This window comes from Rhipicephalus microplus, chromosome 3 (genome assembly GCF_043290135.1).
Source record: "Rhipicephalus microplus isolate Deutch F79 chromosome 3, USDA_Rmic, whole genome shotgun sequence".
NCBI classification, from domain to species: Eukaryota; Metazoa; Arthropoda; class Arachnida; order Ixodida; family Ixodidae; genus Rhipicephalus; species Rhipicephalus microplus.
The window spans coordinates 67,106,162-67,127,123 of record NC_134702.1 but is presented as its reverse complement, the minus strand read 5'-3'; the positions used below and the strand labels follow the sequence as shown (position 1 = coordinate 67,127,123).

At 46.0% G+C, this 20,962-nt stretch overlaps 1 protein-coding gene across 3 annotated transcripts in view; it reads left to right on the top strand.

Annotated features, from left to right (window-relative positions):
- Nucleotides 1–20,962, top strand: part of LOC142761675 (uncharacterized) — a 175,949-nt gene that overhangs the window by 141,571 nt on the left and 13,416 nt on the right. For all 3 annotated transcript variants that reach the window (XM_075889724.1, XM_075889725.1, XM_075889726.1), the window contains 4 exons: nucleotides 8,442–8,599; nucleotides 12,607–12,635; nucleotides 13,947–16,771; nucleotides 18,639–18,758. In XM_075889724.1, coding sequence (XP_075745839.1) covers nucleotides 8,442–8,599; nucleotides 12,607–12,635; nucleotides 13,947–16,771; nucleotides 18,639–18,758 — 3,132 coding nt within the window. The remainder of the gene's footprint in view (nucleotides 1–8,441; nucleotides 8,600–12,606; nucleotides 12,636–13,946; nucleotides 16,772–18,638; nucleotides 18,759–20,962) is intronic.

Genomic DNA, 20,962 nt, shown 5'->3' with positions numbered 1-20,962 from the left:
AGATAGATAGATAGATAGATAGATAGATAGATAGACAGACAGACAGACAGAACCACAGACAGACAGACAGACAGACAGACAGACAGACAGACAGACAGACAGACAGACAGACAGACAGATAGATAGATAGATAGATAGATAGATAGATAGATAGATAGATAGATAGATAGATAGGTCATAGATAGATAGGTCATAGATAGATAGATAGATAGATAGATAGATAGATAGATAGGTCATAGATAGATAGATAGGTCATAGATAGATAGATAGCTAGATACGCTCAAAGTCACCGAAGTTCGCTAAGAAATGCTGCGCATTTAAAACATGAAGAAGTGATGAAATATTATAGGCCCTGTTCAGCGCTTGCCTGCTCTGCAATACTACAGCACAAGACGTGAAAACGTCGCATAGGCGGCCCGCACCGCAAAGAAGCTACAAAGAAAATTATTGCCGAAGAAACGTTGGTGAAGTTTCACTATTTGTAACATTGCCTCGTAACATTTTCATTCTCCCGTAAGAACTTAATTGAGTTATTACTGCTGCGACGGAAAACCTTTCCTTACTTGTTGGTTTCCCCAGCGTGCAGCCAAGATTGACTACTGTCTAAAGAGAGGAGAGGGGGGGGGGCTCAGCCTTTTTTGCCCTTCATGCTGATACGCCCATTCTGCCAGCCATCTTTTTTATTTTTTTCCATTGCGTCAAATTTTCAGCGCAGCCTTCGAAACACTTGGTTTTTTACTGCTAACTGTGTACGTATCTTCCAGTAAAAAACACATCACCTAATAAATACGTTTTCATGTTGGGCCGCACATATGCTTAATATTTGCATTTTGATCGACAATGTTCACAAGTATAAATGCAGCAACATGTTCAAAATGAAGGGGCGTTCATCAAGTATCAAACTTTGGCCGACCTACCTCAAACATAATCGTGTGACCGACAGACCGGCCGGCAGACAGACAAACGAAAGTGTCTGCGTCGACGTATCCCACGAAAGACTACAGTGTTTAAAACGATCCCTTGAAATTCTCCTTGTTAGGTTCCTCATCGTGAGGGTCTAAGTCTGGCACACTGGATTCCTTGTGTAGCATGTCAGGCAATATAGGTCAGCTGTCAGCTCGTGAAAAAAATCACGTGATATGCGACTTTATCAGGCCGAAAAAAAACGTTTCGTGCCTACTGACCGGCGCTAACACTTGCAGGCCTAAAGCGCATATATACCCCATAAAGTTGACGGTGTTATTGATGACCGCCGTCATAGCTCAGAAGGTAGAGCTTCGGACACGTTGTTCGATAGTCGCAGGTTTGCTGCCGCCCAGCAGTAAGCTATCTTTTCGCCCATTTTACGTTCGCCACATTTACATAATAAATACTACAGACAACACCTCCTATACGTCCCTTGGTTTTCTTGTCTGTCTGATCTAATTAATGCTCTGTCTAACAATAAAAGCCCCCTTTTTGGTTCTATACTGTAGGAAGATACTACTTTAGATGTCCGCGGCTTTTCCCGTCCAACGGCGGATGCACACACCCGTGGCCTGCTGCGGTGGTCTAGTGGCTAAGGCACTCGGTTGCTGACCCGCAGGTCGCGGAATCGAATCCCGGCTGCGGCGGCTGCATTTTCGATGGAGGCGAAAATTCTGTAGGTCTGTGGGCTCAGATTTAGGTGCACGTTAAATAACCCCAGGTAGTCGAAATATTCGGAGCCCTCCACTACAGCGTCTCTCATAATCGTAAAGCTGTTTGGAACGTTAAACCCTACACATCATCATCATCATCATCATCATCATCATCATCATCATCATCGAGACAGCCGTCATGCGATCGACGGCTGGCGACCCCGCTTTCCGAGAACTTGTTGAATGCTTTCAAGAACACAAAAACACCTTTGTTTATTTGTTAAAGTTCTTTAGTTTTTCGGTGAGTTTAGTATTATAGGCCTAACGCAACAGTAAACGTCCGCCGATGAGCCTTGTTTAGTATTATGCTTTGAGATAGTGTCGCATCCAGGTGGCTATCAAGAGCGTTCTGGCAGTGCTTCACTCTTTACGTAAAAGAGAAAATATGCATTACTGGCCATGGTACTCAACAAGGAAGGTGTGGCGCTGTTAAGCTCGAGGGCGCGCGTGTCATTTTCGGCTGCCGTAACATTACTGCAAGCGTAACGGGACTCAGGTGATGAGAAAGAAGTGACGCTAATCGCGCAGGGTGCACGTTCAAGCTTTCCCGGCCACGGCGGCGGCATATAAATGGAGATGAAATAACAAATATAACAAAAAAACAAGGTTCGTGTTCATTGATATATGCACATGTCAAGAGAACTCGGGTACTCAAGTTGAATCTGGTGCCCCGCCCATATACGGAACGCGCGTCGCGTAGTGATGTCATTGTTCTGGTACTCAAAATTCCTTATGTCTTTTCTGACTATAAATAAGATGGATGGCCCTTCCAGAACTCGTTCTCTTATGCAGACCTAAATGTACTCTTTCACCGCTTTCGTTGGGGGACTTAATGACAATATAAATTCGGCATAAAAAATCGCGGACTTTGCGGCTGACCTTGTCATGAAACAATGTATCCGCGATTTTGCGTACATTTCCATCTATCTGACGTGGTATACTTCCTACTTTATTGCCATAAACACTGTGTCGAGGCTGATACACGAGTGCGGTTCGTGACCTAAATTTGCTGGTTGCGCAGCGTTAATATCATGAAATGCTATGAACGACCACGATTATTGCGGGATGATAAGTGTCAAAAGGTGCAAAAGTTTCGTATTGTGCATTATGGTACACGCATTAGGAGGACATTCGTAAGAGCGGCGTGTCACGTCACCGAAAAAGCCATAGGACGTCGCGTTCACTAACATACAGTGTGTGTGCGTCCAAAAGGGTTTGATCGATGCATGTGGAAAGGGTCGGCGAGTAGTGAATCTTGAAACCGAATCGAATACGATTGGGATGCGAATCGAATTGTGTTGACACTGAAGTCAAACCGAATAAAAATTGTGTACTCTTCGAAAGGTTTACCAATAGAAAGGCAAGAATTTTCAAAGCAACCCTAGAGTGGCGTACTGCGAAAGCAGTGACACATGGATGACTAAATAATTTTCGCGCTTTATTTTCCGCGCCTTTTGTTTGTCACTGCGGAGAAAAATAGACGAAAGCAGTGTTAGGCTTGGCATATAGTGAATAGAAAAATAATATTTGAACTGGGGTAAAAAGTTCATTTTAATGAAGCATTTGAGAGGACAAACCGTTCGGTGAGGTGCAATTGTGAGGACTAACGGTTCCCGGTAAGGTCTAAACGTGGGGACTAACGGTTCCCAGCTAAAGTGTAAATGTTAAAATTAATGTTAGTCCTTAGAGGTGATTTGTGGGGACTAACGGTTACCCGCTAAGGCGTAAATGTGAGAACAAAATCTTAGTTCTTTGAGCTAGCCTGTGGGGACTGTTATACCTGGTACCATTAGTCCTTAAAGAAAAAAAATTCACAGTTTGCTGCAAAGGTGAAGCAATGAACGCGATAGCAACAAACTGAAAGGTCACGCGGAGAATGGCAAGCACATCTAAACATGCCTCACATTTCTCACGCACAAAAGGCGCACGAAATGTACTCACGGCTACAGATGCACGCGAATAATCGTCTCAATTGTTACTTCGCTGTGTCTGAAAAGCATGAGCTTTTCGCCAACGGAGACTACAATGATTGCAGTGACCTTTGTGCGCCCGGTAACTACAACAGAATTGTTCCAGGTAAAGCTCTAGGCCAGCCAAGAAATGCGATCCTCTTCACCGCGCGATAAGGGCGTGCGAGGGAACGTCGTCCCCTCCTTTAAGCGGGGCAAAGTACGCGTGAGAGATTAGAGCGTGCGCCACAGCGCGATGTGGCGTCGTGCGCTCATTGCGCCATCTTGCTGGTAGTGCCAAAAACACGATGATTCCCCCTGAGATGCCCGTCAGCAGCGGTAAGTGGTACATAAATATAGCATGCCGTTTGTACGTTGAAGGACGTGTTTCTAAGTAGCTCAATGGTTCACGGCTCGCACTCACGATTCATAGGACTCAACTACTATTCCGTGCGCCGGAGTCTTTTACTGAATTTTTTTCTTGCATTTTCACACACACACACACACACACACACACACACACACACACACACACACACACACACACACACACACACACACACACACACACACACACACACACACACACACACACACACACACACACACACACACACACACACACACACACACACACACACACACACACACACACACACACACACACACACACACACACACACACACACACACACACACACACACACACACACACACACACACACACACACACACACACACACACACACACACACACACACACACACACACACCGAACGCGTTATTCGAAGGTCATAGGTTCGATTCCTGCGCACGGCAAGTTATTTTTTCGCCCACTTTTCTTTCTTTTTATTTACAATACATTTGTTCTAATAACTTTCCATATACATTCCTTGGCATTATTTCCTGTTAGATATTATTAATATTGTGACAAAACACTGAAAGACGAGCCCTTAGGTATACACTTCTTTCCTTTATATATATATATATATATATATATATATATATATATATATATATATATATATATATATATATATATATATATATATATATATAAGGGAAAGAAGTGTATACCTAAGGGCTCGTTTTTCTGTGTTTTGACACAATATTAATGAGATCTAGCAGACAGTATTGCCAAGGAATGTACAGGGAAGTTATTAGAACCAATGGAATGTAAATAAAAAGAAAGAAAAGTGGATGAAAGAATAACCAGCCGTGAGCAGGAAACGAACCTACGACCTTCGAATAACGCGTTCGATGCTGTAACCACTGAGCTACCACAGCGGCCTTCCCTCCATCCACTTTTTTTGGGGGGTTTATATGTGAATTTAGAAGTAGGAGTGACAGTCAGCGCCAACTATAAGCCAAACGACGAGTGTGAACCACTCTTTTATGCGCATGTTTGGCGTCACGTAGCACGTGAACTTATTAGGGAGCGGGCAGCTGATTAATATTCCCTCGTATACAACCTAATGACACCAAATCTGCCAGTACGAGACCCTTGTTAAATGAAATAAGGGAAAGAAGTGTATACCTAAGGGCTCGTTTTTCCATGTTTTGACACAATATTATTGAGATCTAACAGACAGTAATGTCAAGGAATGTACAGGGGAAGTTATTAAAACCAATGGAATGTAAATAAGAAGAAAGAAAAGTGGATGAAAGATTATATATATATATATATATATATATATATATATATATATATATATATATATATATATATATATATATATATATATATATATATATATATATATACCGATATGCGGGAATTAGACAGACACGCGAAACACCTAAAGCATTCCTTATTGAAACAAAATTATCCGGAAGACATTATTGACGATGCCATACTACGTGCTCGCAACGTGAACAGGAATGATATAATTAAGGGACCAAACAGAGTATCTAAAACGACTTCCCAAACGAACCTTGTACTAACTTACTCCTCATCAGCGCCACGAATCAACAACATACTTTCCCGCCATTTCAACATAATCAGGCAAAGCAAACGACCAACTTCTATTTTCGCGAAGCCACCTCACGTGGTGTACCGCAGGGATAAAAATCTGAAGGACATTCTTGTCAGAGCAAAAACAAACACCCCAAAATTCAATCAGGGTGCCATCCCTGCGGAAAAGCTCGATGCAAGGTATGCCTACAGATGGTCACAACACGTGAATCCAAAGCGAACTTCTCGGATTTCAAATTCTGCATAACTGAAAGCCTTAAATGTGACTCCAGTAACGTAATATACATGCTACATTGCAACATCTGCGGACAAGAATATATCGTCCAAACAGACACGCCATTTCGGCTGCGGTTCAATAATCACCGGTACCACGCCACTTCACTGCCGAAGCTACCTTTATCTAGACATCTGCGCCTGCCAGACCACAGTTTTGAAAATATCAGCGTAACTCTTTTGCAGTCCTGTTTCTCAAACAGGCGCGAGCGCGAACAGCGTGAGGCATATTTTATTTTCAAATTTCGAACATTAGTAGCCGGCATCAACGAGGACCCCAAAAAACTCTCCTGACTCCGAGAAGTAAGCCAGGAGGAAATTGGTGACAAAGATTGATAGCTGGAGACCATGCTTGTTTTTTCTGACTGACTCGTACGTGTACACTGTCCTTTCTTGTTTTTTGTTTTTCTTCTTTTTTTCCTTTTTTTTCTTTTTTTCACATGCACATACAAAGTGTTTATGTTCGCCTACAACTTGATGACCATTGAAGGGAAACTGACGAAGATTAAAGGTAAAGAGCCGACCGACCCATTAAGGGGAAACCCTTTCTTTACGCACGCCGTCACGGACCCCTCCCGCCACCGCGGCGACAATCTTGGGTGGCCCGACACACGTCGAGAACTGAACAGCACGTGATAAGAACCATATGCGGACGTACACGGACAGTTGGTTTCGTTCTCAGTGTTGACAGTGGTTCTTCCTCTTTTTTACTTTCATTCTTTTCTTTCCTTTTTTTTCGTCTTTTTTTCTTTTCTTTTTTTTCCTTTTTTAGTTCCCTCTCACTCTCGCAAACATCCTTCAAGGCGAGAGGGACGCGGCAGCAACGAAGTTTGGAAGTTCATGTCAGTATAACTCATCCCCTGATGAAGGGAGGACCCCTCCTGAAACTGTTGGGAAATAAATATATTTATCCTTGTTGACAACGCTCCCGTTGTTCCATATCCCATATATATATATATATATATATATATACGGTGAGTGACGGCACTGTTGAAGTCGACACCGGCGGCAAAATCCAGCTGACGGTGTCTATAAAATTGCTATAGCAATAATAATGGCTCTGGTAGCCCCATTATATATTCCCCAAACAAAAGGACGAACCACACACCTTTTAACACCCTTTTGCCTTAGAGAGTAAGATACCAATTCTGATACAGCCAGATAATTGCACAACACTGGTTTATAAACAAGTATTGACAAGATTGAAGAAGGAACAGTACGGCTATTTTTTTACTGGCAAAATAATATATTTATCTGAACTTAGGTGAGTTAGTACTCGTACAGCAGCAACCATTGGAAATATTTTTTAAGTGCAGGAACAAACGCAGCAGTGGCTGCACTATTCAAATTGGTACTTTTTTAAGAGCTTCGAAATGAGGCTGATTAGAAAAGATACAGAAAAATTCATCACTTAATACCTTAATGAATATCACGGTGAAGATAGTGGATTGGTCACACTGTCGCTTCGAGGACACTATTGCTATAAAAAACTGCCTTCATTTTACGATCCATCATCGGTAGAAGGACTGCATGCATCTATGCGATGCGATGTGGAAAACAAAAAGAAGTTACTCCTCGCTGTTCCACGGTCTCACTCCTCTGAACATAGATTTGTCTTCGCTGGTAATGCAAAAATATTCAAGAAATGTTCGTTATTCCCAATGTGCACCATTCTATTTTAGTGTCGAATTGAATAGAACGCTATTGGAATCGTTATTTAAAACTTTGAATATTCGCACACCTTTACAATTCACGAGACACTCCTACGTTACGATCAACAACTTGTTGATTCAGAATACAGCGCTGCTTCAGATAACAGCCTGTAATTCCAAGACAAACTGCTTGCTTTATTTACTGTGTGACGTCATCAATAATGCCTGCAACTGTCTGCAAAATGGAGCTTACGTCCTCACTCGCTATCAGAAATACGATACTTTCCGGAGACGTCAGCGTTTGTGGACTACGATTCAAGTGAATGTGTATGTCATTAATGAGTCTTACTTCCTATCAAAGATGTAGCCAAAAACTTTTGGGGGGAGGGCTTCTCTCAGCCTTTACGTATATGCGTGCAGTTTTTGTTCATAAGCGTGTGTGTATACACATGTAAATTTGAAAAAAAAATCGTACTTTGACGAGCTTTAGCCCTTAACGTTTTCCCCGCTCCCCCTGGATACACCGATTTCTCCCCATTAATAGCTCACTACCTATTTCATGTAAGCTGATTCTGTGTAGTCGTCGTAGTATTAATCACAAGTGTTTGACGTCCTAAAACCTACGATTATTGGGCACGCTGTAGTGGAGGGCTCTGGTGATTTCTACCACGTGGGTGTTTGCAGCCTGGAGATAAATTTAAGTACTTGGGCCACGAGTATTTTCGCCTCCGGTCGGGTTTCGATCCCGCAACCTGCGGGTCAGCAGTCGAGGATGGTAACCACTGGACCGCCGGGGTGGCGTGTGTAGTTGACGTCACTGAATGTCTGTGTATGTATGTCTGGAGTCTTTGCAAAGAGAGAAAGTAACGCAGGAACTATGTTAGCATTGGTGATAATGTAATCGTTCTTGCAGAGGACGGAACAGAAGGCGCCTGCATCGCCTCTGGAGCCAAAGCGAGTCTATCCTCCGGGTACCGATATCCTGAGCCGTTCCATGTCCGAGATACAAGACGACTGCTGTGACGAGGAGGTTGTTGGCGAGGAGGCGCCGGTTATGGAAGCCACTGAGATGTAAGCCACTATTCAAACGTCCGACGAAACCGTACTCAAATGCTTGCAGGTGTCCAGCGATTATGCCCGGAGTCATGTAAATTTACACTGTTATGTGAAGTAACAGTGGGTGAGGCATTGATATGGTGCATAGCTCAGCGAAAGCATCGTGGCGCCAACTGAGGGCGAGGAAAACAGGAGAGAAGACTGTGCATGTTTCCAGACCTCCAACGATAGGTCATTTTTGGCGCATCGCGCAAATAGATATATTCTCGGAAATGCGCACGGTGAGAGGGCGCATCGCATGTTAAATATCACACAGCCCTATCTGTGGAAACCACCACCCAGCACTATATAAACATACGCATTCACGTTTGTACAGATAGACAGAAGGAACACTGACGTAGCCATCGTCGACACACTTTAAACACTTCGTGTGCGAACGTTTCTCTGTTCCTCTCTACCGTACGCGCTTCTAAAGACAGTGGTACGCAGCCACGCGAACCACAATGAAACCGCATTTGTGAACATTTTGACTATACTCTTAATCATTATTGATTAAGAGGTGGTGTGGGTTCACACCCACAGGTATGATTGTGCTTCAAGCTACTGGAGACCACAATTTAGGGCAGTGCGTGTGATAGGCAGGCGCAGAGAAACGTTAGCCCGGGAAGAGCTCGAAGCACATCACATACGGAAGATGGCTGCATAAGTGTCCCTCCGGTCTCTCTGTACAAGTGTGAAGGTTTTTATTTAGAAAGTGCTAAGCGATAGTTTTCGTGGATAGTTCTGTGTGGTAGTTTGCGTGCGCTGCATTCACTGTGCTACGTTCGCGCTTTCGAAAATATGTGAATTTGGATGATAAGCGAAAAATGAGCAAGATGAAAGTCTGACGCTCTATGCTGTCTTGTCTAGTTTTTTCGTCGGTCTGTTTGCGCCACAGTAACTTCGTTATGTTACTGTACGCCGCTTAGCGAACACGATTGTCTGGAGTATACATTGCGAATTGGCGCCACTAGCCTGCCCTTGGAACTATCATGTGCAAAGGTTCAGAGCTGACTGAACAACGTCGTGCTGGAACACAAGAACGCATGTGCTCCTGGTAAATCGCAATGTCGTCGATAATGCTGAGGCTGGATGCGTGGATCTGACGCAAAAGTTGATGCCGGCATAATACCGTGCCATTTTTTTTTGCGTTCCTTGTTCTCGTGGAAAATTGTCATGGTCTCACTGTGCCCAGCAATCTTTAGTTAAGCGCTAAACAATCATGCTATTTATTGAAACTACCATGGAAGGGGTAAAGAAATATAGGCCTTAATTCTGCTTGTTTAGCCTTGAAATGAATCGATATATAGTTAGCAACTATTTTGTGTTGTTGGAAATTGCCATTGTCACAGTGACCTTGTGGTGCCTTCATATTTTTCCTGCTCTTTCACCTGTTTCCGTTTTCCATGAAAAAGGTGTAGTCAAACAAATATCTCTTCTTGTTATCATCGCCGTCTTTCGATTGCTTTGCTCTCTCTCAACATGTTTCGAGCTAGCTTTGTTGCCTAGGTTTATTTAGCTTTGTAACCTCAGGGTACTTCAACGTCGCTTAAGAATGTGCAACGTTTTCCCTGACCGTTCGTTCATGTGAGATATGTGTCTTGCGGAATATAGTTTACATTTGGAAAATATATCTTGTTCCCTATTCATAAGGACAGGAACACGTACCTTTTTACCATGCCTTTACCCAACACCACATTAGCTTTTGCGAATATTTATTAGATGCAAAGCAGCTCTTCGACTGGCCTGTGAAATCCCCGCCGTGGTGGTCTTGTGGCTAAGGCACTCGGCTGCTGACCCGCAGGTCGCGGGTTCAAATCCCGGCTGCGGTGGCCTCATTTCTGATGGAGGCGGAAATGTTTTAGTCCCGTGTGCTCAGATTTGGGTGCACAGATTTGGGGCTAAAGAACCCCGGTTAGTCGAAATTTCCGGAGCCCTCCACTACGGCGTCTCTCACAATCATATGGTGGTTTTGGGACGTTAAATCCCACATATCAATCAAATCTAGCCTGTGAAACGCTGTCCCTCCGTTCGCACCGCTCCCTTCACCGCTGGCGTTAGAGCGGTGACAAGTAGCTTACGCCCTCTTAGCAGTGTGCGGTGACGTCTCTCTCCCTCGCCGGCCGCGCGCTTGCTGCGTGTCAGCTCTCGGTCACTTCACCCTCTCCACCGCTCGCAACGCTCGAGCCCACTCCTCACGGCGGCATCATCTCACTTGCGCCACCCTCTCTCCATCTGTCAGCGAGAAGAAACGCGCGCCTCGAGAATCTCGCGGCGCCGATTATGTACACAGCGCGCCGCTACTAGCCGCGGGATGGCGCCGATGAGCGGGACCCCGTTGCGGCATGCTTTCCGCTAGTGTGCGCATAGCTTCCCCGGCTGTCACCGGTGTTTCGAGGGTTAGCGAAGCCGGTCGCGTTCGCGAATGGCGACGTCAACACCGACGAAGCACGAGTCAAGGAAGCCAAACGGAAGCGTTGGCAGTGGAAGACCAGTGACACCAACGAGGTGCGGGTCAAGAACACCGATCGCGTTCGAAAATGCAGACGGCGCGCAAGCAACACCGACGATACGCGAGCCGCACAAGCCGAGCGCAAGCGTCTTCAACGCGTCCAGCCTCCCGTGTGTTTGCCGTTTTGAACAAACGCTTACTCAGTAAACGCCACGCCGAGTTTCGCTTCTAACCGTTTTTCCAGAGAAGTACTTTGCTTTGGGTTAGCTGTTTCATAGTACTCAGTTAGAAAGGGCAGTGCAAAAACATGGGGAAATGAAACAGAGTAGAGACAAAGAGTGCTCTTTGTCTCTACTGTCTTTCTTTTTTCCATGTTTTTGAGCTGCCCTTTCTAAGTGAGTTTTTCCAGCACCCGCATCGACACCCGCTTCAGCCGGGTCAACGCCGCGCAGACCGCTGCTGCTTCGCATCCCATCAGGGTTCCCTTCAGGGAGATGGTCTATAGTTTTTATTACAATGGGTAATTTAGACGTGTCTTTACACAAGGCCATTGATGCTGATCGTTTGTAAAAAACTAGCTTGGGAAAGTATCAGGATGACTGCCAGTAGGGCGTGTTGGTAAAGGTTCATGATTAAACAAGCGCTAAAAATTACACGCGCTCACAGAGCGCTTACTAGTAACTGAAAATTTTACTTCGAAGTGAACACTAATAAATAAATAACACACACTAAGTCAGAGAGGACGCAGACGAGCGCTTACTAGTGTTACGTGTGTATTAGTGTTCGCTTCGAAATAAAATTTTGAGTTGCTAGTAAATGCTCGTCTGTGTCCTCTCTGAGTGTGTGTAATTTTTAGCGCTTGTTTTATCATGAAAGTATCAGGGATCACACAGACGGGCATGATACTAGGGAACTATGTATACCCTCTCTGTTCTGAAGTTATTAAGTGAAATTATGAGTTGTGAAGCCATTACGCTATTACTTCGCGATTGCAATGTTCTGCAGGATGGACGCGCAAATTGTGTTACGAAAAAGTGGTTGTAACGATTTAGAGCACTAGGTACTCTACTATGGGAGAGCGTGAAGCCGTCCCGTGAGGAGCAGAATGAGATAGAAGCTCTAGGCAATATCGATGGTTGAGAGTACTAAATATTGCAAGACAGGGCATGTATATGGAGCCCATGATTCAATAAGTAAGCTTCAGTTATTCATAGCCTAAACACTCTCATGACCATTCTAAGGCCTGTTTGCTCTATGATTTTTTTTGACAACACTCTGACATTTATGTCAGTAAATTGGGATTATTCATACTGGGATCTTACGAAGCTTTTTTTTTCCAAGAGCTATTTGGTATTGGTCAGCTGCTTTGGTAAAGAAACACCTTTCTTGCCAGGCACGTCACCTTATGTATTGTTTCGCTGTAAGGACATCTTTATGAGAGTGTTAGCTCTACACTTCTTGACATATGCATTCTTATAACACGCGTATTAGGGCTGTTACTACAGTAACGCATTTTTATCTTGGCTTTCAGAGCTCCACCAGAAGAGGCCAAATCTGAAGGTATGAAAATCTAAGACATGTTTGGTAAATTACTAATTTAGCACAACTGTATTGAAAAAATTGCCCGCAGCTTCCCTCGGGGGAACACTGAGGAGGATGCGGACCGTATAATTGGTTAACGGGGTGTTAAAGTGCAACTTACTTGGGTCGATGGCTAAATTGGTTAACGTGGTTGTGAAATGGGGTGTTAAATTGCGACTTACTTGGGTCGATGGCTAAATTGGTTAACGTGGTTGTAGGAGGGGGTGTTAAATGAGTGAACACGTACACACGTATGCGAAAGGGCGGCGCTGGTCGAAGGGACGTTGATCATTGTGTTTGTGGATTCGTTGGAATTCATTTCACCGCGACCTTGGACGTCGACGCGCCGTACAAACCAACCGACGAGCGGCAACTGAGCGAGCGAGCGCCGACCTTGAGTATATATACAGCACGACGGCGCATGCACTGTCAGCTGTTGAATGTTCTCGAAGCGCGACGCCACATGCGCGTCCACTGGAGAATCAGGAGAATTGTAGATGTCGAACGCGGTGTGTAGAGGAGGAAGGGTGCACAGATGGTGGAGGAGTGAAGCGCGCGCGGTGTGTAGAGGAGGAAGGGATGCACAGATGGTGGAAGAGTGGGCGACGGCGCGACGGCGCATGCGCGCGCGTCAGCTGTCGAATGTTCGAGAAGCGGTGCGGATGGCGCGGACGGCGCGGACGGCGCACTACAAGGCGCGAGTATAAGATGCTTCCGCATCTAAAACAAAGATCACCGAGAGCTTGAAGTGACAAAGAATAACCCTATTGTATTATTCAGCTGGAAGTGTCATTGGGACTGTGATAACAAATTTCAATCGAGAAAGGTCTATGAAAGTATTCAAGAAAGTAATATGCTGTGTGAATAGTCATAGTGTTCATCCAAAAATCTCTCTCGCGTTTCGCCGGGTCGATAAAGGCGAGAATGCTGTAGGCCTGTGTGCTCAAATTCGGGTGCACGTCAAAGAACTCCAGGTGGTCAAAATTCACAAAGCCCTCCACTACGGTGACTCTCATAATCGTATGGTGGTTTTGGAACGTTAAACCCCAGAAATCAAACCAATCGTTTCGCCGTGTTATTCACCGTGGTACCGTGAAGGCGGGTAGATGTCGCATTGGTCATGTGCGTGTGCATTGCGCAATGTATTTCAAGTATTCTAAATTGAAACGGAGAAATAATGAGTGTGTGTATATCACTACGTCCGAATAATTAATTCTAATATCCTTATGTGGGAATAAATTCTTCACGAATGTGGAAATTGACATGCGTGCATCTTTTTGGCCATTACAGGTGAAGAGCAACCGCAGGATATGGTGCAGCAGGGACTTCCGAGAGAAATTCTTGTCACTGCACTTCCAGACACTTATGCGAGCGACCCTCGACTTTCACAAGTGATCACGTCTACGGCTCTTATTCGACCGCAGTATCCTTTGGAAGTTCATATGGCTGGCTCCAATTCGGCGCATGAGATGCCGGTGGGTGCGCGCGGACTGACTACTGCGTCGATGATGACGTGCGTTCCACAGGGCATGCAGGAAGTAGAAGGCGAGGCGAGGCTTTCTTCCAAATCCCAAGCCGACGCCATTGCTCAGGGAAGGGCAGCTCCGGAAGAGCAGTCGAGCGACTCCGATGTGCTCTATCTCGGAGTGTCCAGGAACAGCTTGTCACCGGGGTCCGAACACAGTGGAGGAGACCATAGAACACCCGTGATGACCGAAGCTGACAAAGTATCAGAGAGATCGAGATCCGCGGACAACAATGTGACCCAAACCGCAATTGCGCAAAAACACCGCGCGGGAGCGCCTGAACCAATAAACTTAAGCGATGCAGCCAGACGAGCCGAAATGTATGGTACAGCAAGGGACCACTATTCCTTCTTTCAGCCTCATTCATTTACCATGGCTGATCATCAAAGATGGCTCGACGAACGTCGCTACCACGAAATGATGAACGCTCGTGGGCCTGTAGGACAGCAGGGACACCTCGCTCCGTCACAGATTTCGCCCGAGTTGAGCCAGAGAAGACACTCTGGAGGGTCGCTGATGATGCCGAATCGCATGGAGATGCCGCCACAATATAGGCCTCCGGTGTCTGAGCGCTCGCCGATGCTACGACAAGTTCCACCTCCCCACCAAGGCCTGTCTCCCCATCAAGCTCTGTCGCAGCACCAATCAACTTCGTCGCATCAGCCGCATCTGCAGCACCAGTCATCGCATCAAGCCCAGCTTACGCAACAAGCGGTTCACTCGCAACAGCCTCCGCCGTCGCACCAGGCAAATTACTCACACCAAGGGCAGCCTTCCCATCCACCGCTGCCGTCCCACCAGGGACAGCTCTTGCACCAAATGCCAGTATCACATCAGATACCGATTTCGCGTCCTCCTCAGCAAATGCACCCAGCGGGTTCGTATTACCCATTGCCTCGAGCACATCAAACGCAACCAGGCGTTCAGAATTTTCAACCACTTCCAGCTCTGACACGTGACACGCCGCTTCGCAACGGCAGGCCAGAACTCTACCAAGCTCAGCAGCGCTACAAAACCATGGAACAAGCGTATGGAATGACTCCTCACACTCAACAAATGGGTCCGTATGCTGTTCCTCAATTGCCAAAACAAAACCCTGATCCTTCTGATAAAAACATGTCCCCAGCGACTAGAAGTCTTCACCTAAAAGATGGCAAGACGGAACCTTCGTACAAAGAAATCGGTGCCAGCCGATCAGAAGGAATGGGGCCTGGGGCACCGCCGACTGCTTCAAGCAACGCGAAGCCTCCAGCAACTTCACCCCACACACAACAACCTGAATCAGCCGGCCATTCTTCACAAACGAGCAGTCTCAAAACAGAAATGGAAATGCTAAAAGACGAGTTGAAATACTTGGATGCCTTAGCCGCTCAAAAGGAGGCTGAATACGAGACGGTGGTGCAAACGAGAACAGAAAAGCTTAAGACCTTAACGCAACTCGAAGCTAGATATAAGCGGTCGCTCGAACAGCCACAGCCGTATTCGAAGGAGGACGTTCGCTATCCTGGTACGGCTGCTGATGTTCGTCAGGGACAAAGACCAGCTTCTTCACAGTCAGAGAAAGCAGCATCCCTTGTAGATGATCCGAAAGCTGTTCCGAAGCAAAGGCCATCATCAGTCGGTGGATCTGGCCAGCAGAAGACGTCGCCCCCAGCTCTGTCCTCTCCGCTTGCGAAAACTTCACCTGGACATCCAGCAGTCCCTGGACTTATTCCTTACCCACTTTCACATCCTCCGCAACAGGCCAGACCACCACTGTCACTTGCTTCGCATCCCAACATTCCCTTAAACATGCCAATTATGGGAGCCGGTATGTTCAACATGCGAAATATGGAGCTGCAACGAGATTTCTCGCCCATGCTGGGTTCTCAGCCGCTCAACTCACCACTGGTGCCAGGTTACGGCCGCCCGTACTATTCGATCGATAGGAACAAGCACCCGAGCCTTCACCATATGGAAGCGGCAAAACCGGCCGTCAAGCGAAAATACTCGCCTGGAAGTGCCCCTAGCCTACCGCAATCTAACGGTGAAATGCGCAGCACGTCGTCCCAGCGTTCCACCATGGTACCGACGGCACAGCGCCAGCGGGAGTCTGAGAAGGTCACCGCGCCGTTGAGTCAAGAGCACGCACAATGGCTTCATGCCATGAAGTCCCGCGAGGCTCAGGGCGCGCCACCTGGCTATCCCACTGGTGTTCAGAGCGCTTTCCAAACGTACGGTTCATTTCCCAACAGGCGTGTCTTACCAGAAGACCTGCCCTTAAATCCCGCAATGAGCAACGCCGCCTGGAGCAACTACGCGGAAGGTCTCCACGGACAGTATGCTCTGCAGATGGCGAAGCACGGCTTGTATCCGGGGCATCCCACGTGGAGTGGCTCTGAGAAGCAGCAGCAGCAACGCGCGGGCGAGGCTGAAGGCGCCACTGTGCTAGGGAGGGAGCCTCCTGCTAAGAGACCATCCCGCGAGGAACCAGTCATACATCAAATGTCGAAAGACAGCCACATGATGCGACCCGGTGACAAGCCTGTTGCCCATGCAGCGTTGCTGGCGTGTCAGGGCCCACCCCAGGAACAGGCTCTGTCGGCACAGGTAATTGCTTAACTGTCTTCAGGAACCGTGATAACGTTCTTCGTAGTTACAAAAAGAAGCCTTAGTGCACAGTCGAGAAATCGTTGTCTGTTTACATGTTAGTCGGGGTGGTTATTATGTTGTCAACTATGTTCAGTTGTGAAGAGCGTTTCGACTCTGAAACTTCTTTAAATATGGAAGTTGATATTTGAGAACGTGGAATTTTAATTAACAGCTAGTTGTTCAGTATATTATATGTTGAAGATGCAGTAGAGCATACTAGTACTGTCATTCTGAAAATAAAAAGAATTTTTAGAGCGTTTTTTTGTTTTTTTGTAACGAGGATGTTGATAATAGCTTTGACGTGGTCACTTAACTTAAGCGCATATGCATTACTGCTTCAGATAATCCTCATCGATCATAACACCTCAGCCAACGTTCATGCGTTTTGGCTAAATATATCTAATTTTAGGGGGTATGTGTTGGCTGGCAAAGCGAAATTGATTACCTGATGCGCTTTCGTTATTCCGCGAATTAGTGCAATCTCAAAAGCCACTTGCAGAAATTGGACGTACATGCACTTACGTATTTCATATGTTCAAGCGAGCGGAAACCTCGGTGCAGTGGTCTAGTGGCTAAGGCACTCGGCTGCTGGCTCGCAAATCGTGGGATGGGAATCCCGGCTGCGGCGGCTGCATTTTCGATGGAGGTGAAAATGCTGTAGGCCCGTGTGCGTAGATTTGGGTGCATGTCAAAGAACCCCAGGTGGTCGAAACTTCCGTCTCTCAAAATCATATATTGGTTTGGGGACTATAAACGCTACAAATTATTATAACCAAAAAGAAACGAACGATACAAATATAAATATCTGCGTAGGTACTCTCTGCTCGATGGCGAACTGAAAAGGACTGCCGCTTGAGCGATAAATTTCCACGCACTCATTAGCCTAATTGATTGTTCAATACATCGTGATAATCTTGTTAATGTCAGTTGTCAGTTGGAAGGATGTCACTGCATTCAAAGTAAGACCTTCTTGCTGATCCTTAAGATTTTATGACATGTGAGGCATTTCATATAACTTGCATAGCTGCATGTGCTCGTTCCACGCATTTGGTGTCCTCTGTTGTCTGTGTGTTAGGCTAGGTCATTAACATTTCTTTAAAGAATACAACTTAACTAGTTCTTAGGTAATACATGTTCAATTTTTCCAGTTTCAACAAATATATATTGTTATTCCCACAAAATTGTTATTTTATTAGTATTTCCATTGTTCTCAAGGATTGCAGGTAACAAAAAGAGCTTACTTTTTTTCGACTGGGTGAAATCACCCAGGATTGCGTGCGAGATTTATGTGCCTCGGAAAAATGTTTCCGTGCGTGTTTTATTCTCTTTACTATGATGAACAGCTCATGGGCGTCACCGACAAGCTAGTTCGGGTACTGTGGCAGCTTATAAATGGGGCGTAAAGTGAGTTTTCCCACTTCGGCGTTACATTTATTGGATGCGGGAAATCCTAAATAAAAGAGGAGCGTAGTGGTAGCTAAACGAAATAAGACACCTACCCGCAGAATAAGATATATTGAATGAACGAAGCAAAGGCGGATTCAACCGGCACATCTAGGCATATTAGTAGTAATAATTGTGTGCTACTTTTTGCTGGGATCGTTCTCTGAAGTTACGAGACAACAGAAATAGATGTTATTGGGAGAAGCCTTGGTTCTGGAATGGACTTGAATAGGCGAACAATGTCGATGATGATGATGTTCTCATTTGTATTGCAATGTGTGCAGGCGTTTGATTTGTCAGCCGCGTTCATACCGCTTTTCTTAACTGAACACTTAGAGCTTCGATGCAATGCCTACTTCTATCTTATTTTTTTTTGTTACAGGTTCCTCCGGTGCCGCAGAACCCGCAGAGCAAGAACAACACTTGCGTGATGTGTGGCCAGCTTGCCCAGTACATGTGCTCCGGCTGCCAGAACATATGGTACTGCGGGCCGCAGTGTCAGGTGAGCAACTCTGCCTGCTATTATGTTACTGCACAAGAGGGCTGCGAACGCATACCGCATTGTGCAATAAAGCAGCAAAGAAATACATGTCCGGCTGTAATTTTCTGCCTAGCTTCAACCAGGTTTTTGCAGTTTTCTATGCTAGACTCCATAGGCGCCTTCACTCTCACGCAAGGTAGAGGTCGCGCATGATTTGCCTGGAAGTGATGAAGCGGCTTCAAATGTAGCTCATTCAGGAAATTCAGCTAACAATAAACGTGGAGGATGAAAGAGTGCAGCAATACTCCAGTAATCTGACAGGGATATGGAAGTTCATTGCAGACTTAGCTCCATGGTGCGGACGATTTCATGAAAGACGTAGTTTAGTTTCTTCATTTATTTCTGGAAGCCTATTCTTTATATTCTTTCAACACAGTCACTTCTTGCAAGCATGCGTATGTATCCCATTCGGGAAGGCACTTACTTTAAAAATGTGGTGGTGTGGGTTAAAGTGATGCCCCGCTGGGAAACTGTATTTCTTTTGTTCCTTTATTTCTGGGGTTACTTGTCTAAGTGCGCAAAGGAATCCCCGCAGCAAAACATATACGGCTGCGTTGTAAAATGCAGTTCCACCAGGTATTGTTTGACTCATACCTGCTGGCTGTCCCGATTTGCGCGGAATTCTCTCAAATTTTGAGCAATCTTGCCGATTGTATGGACGCGACCATATATATACCGAAAAAAGTCAAATTTTTGCCAAAAGTACGATGCAATAAATGCGACAGGAACATATTCGGATGTTTCACTAAGCATGGCTAGCATATTTGGGAGCTATTTTATTTGTAGTAAACATGCGCCTGCTAAGTAACCAAGTTTCCTGCGGCGTGGCCACAGTATATCGCCACAACAAGGCTCGTGCGTAGTCACGGTGTTGATGAGAAGTGCCTTGCGTGGGCAGCGCATGCTGGTACTAAGGGGTCTACGTCCTGTGTCACCACTGGTGGAAGTTTATGTGCAAAGCGCAGCTATATGGGGATGGCCGCTGCAGGTACACTTTTGGTGCCGTTTTTTTTTTCGGCTTAAAGTGCATCGCGTAGAAGCCCCCGCCTACTGTGGGGGCAAGAGCCGCACGCTGATCGTTAACACGGCAATCATAAGTGCCCCCCCCCCCCTCCTTGTTCGCTCACGAGATAAGCGCTCGCTCATACGACTGCGGTCGGAAAGGCGATGTTCGCTTCGCTTAAAGGGGAGGCTAGTGCAGTTTGTATATATATATATATATATATATATATATATATATATATATATAACGAAGAAGATATCGCGGCTCAGCTGTTGAGAACACGCTACTTTCGCTGTCTCTAGGTGTACCTGTGTTTTGTTCGCGTTGTACCACGACACTGGTGAAGGTGCTAGGCCGCAACCCTGCCTGATGCGCCACAATCTCAGTGGGAGCCGTTCATCGAGTCCAGACTCATTGTCACCAGTTGTAACTCCTGTGCGTCGCTTCAGTCGACGATTACGAAACCTTGCGCGAGAGCGCACTCACTCGCCGGAACCTCCCAGGCACCGCTCACCTCAACCTCAAGCCCGCAACAGGTGCCCCAAGGCAGTTTTTCGATGCACCAATCTCAGGTAACGATTTTTCAACCCCTCGTTCCCAATCGCTTTAGCGGTGGCCCCCATGAAGACGTTGATGACTGGCTTGATCACTACGAGCATGTTTCCAAGACCAATCAATTCTCGGAACAGGAAAAGCTTTCTCGAGCCTATTTCTACTTTGACGATGGTGCTCGTACTTTGTAAGGGAAGAGAGAATCCAATCTGTCTGCTGGGCCCGACTTCCGACAGAAGTTCATTGATACCTTTGCCAATGTCGATCGACGGGACCGTGATCTGCAGTTATTGGAGCTACGGGTTCAAGAACCCAACGAAATCGTTGCATTGTTCGCCGAGAACATGACTCGTCTCTTTCGTCGAGCTAACTCGCACATGACGGAAGATTAAAAGTTGAGTTACCTCATGCGTGGTGTCAAGGAACAGCTTTTCGCCGGGCTACTGCGCAACCCTCCAAGTACTGTGGTTGACTTCATTAAGGAGGCCAGGGCTATCGAGCGGGCCCTTCATCAACGCTGCAGGCAATGTGACCTTATGTCCAGCAATGTCTCAATCAATGCTACCGCCATTACATCTGAGAGTCAGAGCTCCTTGCCAGACTCGATTAG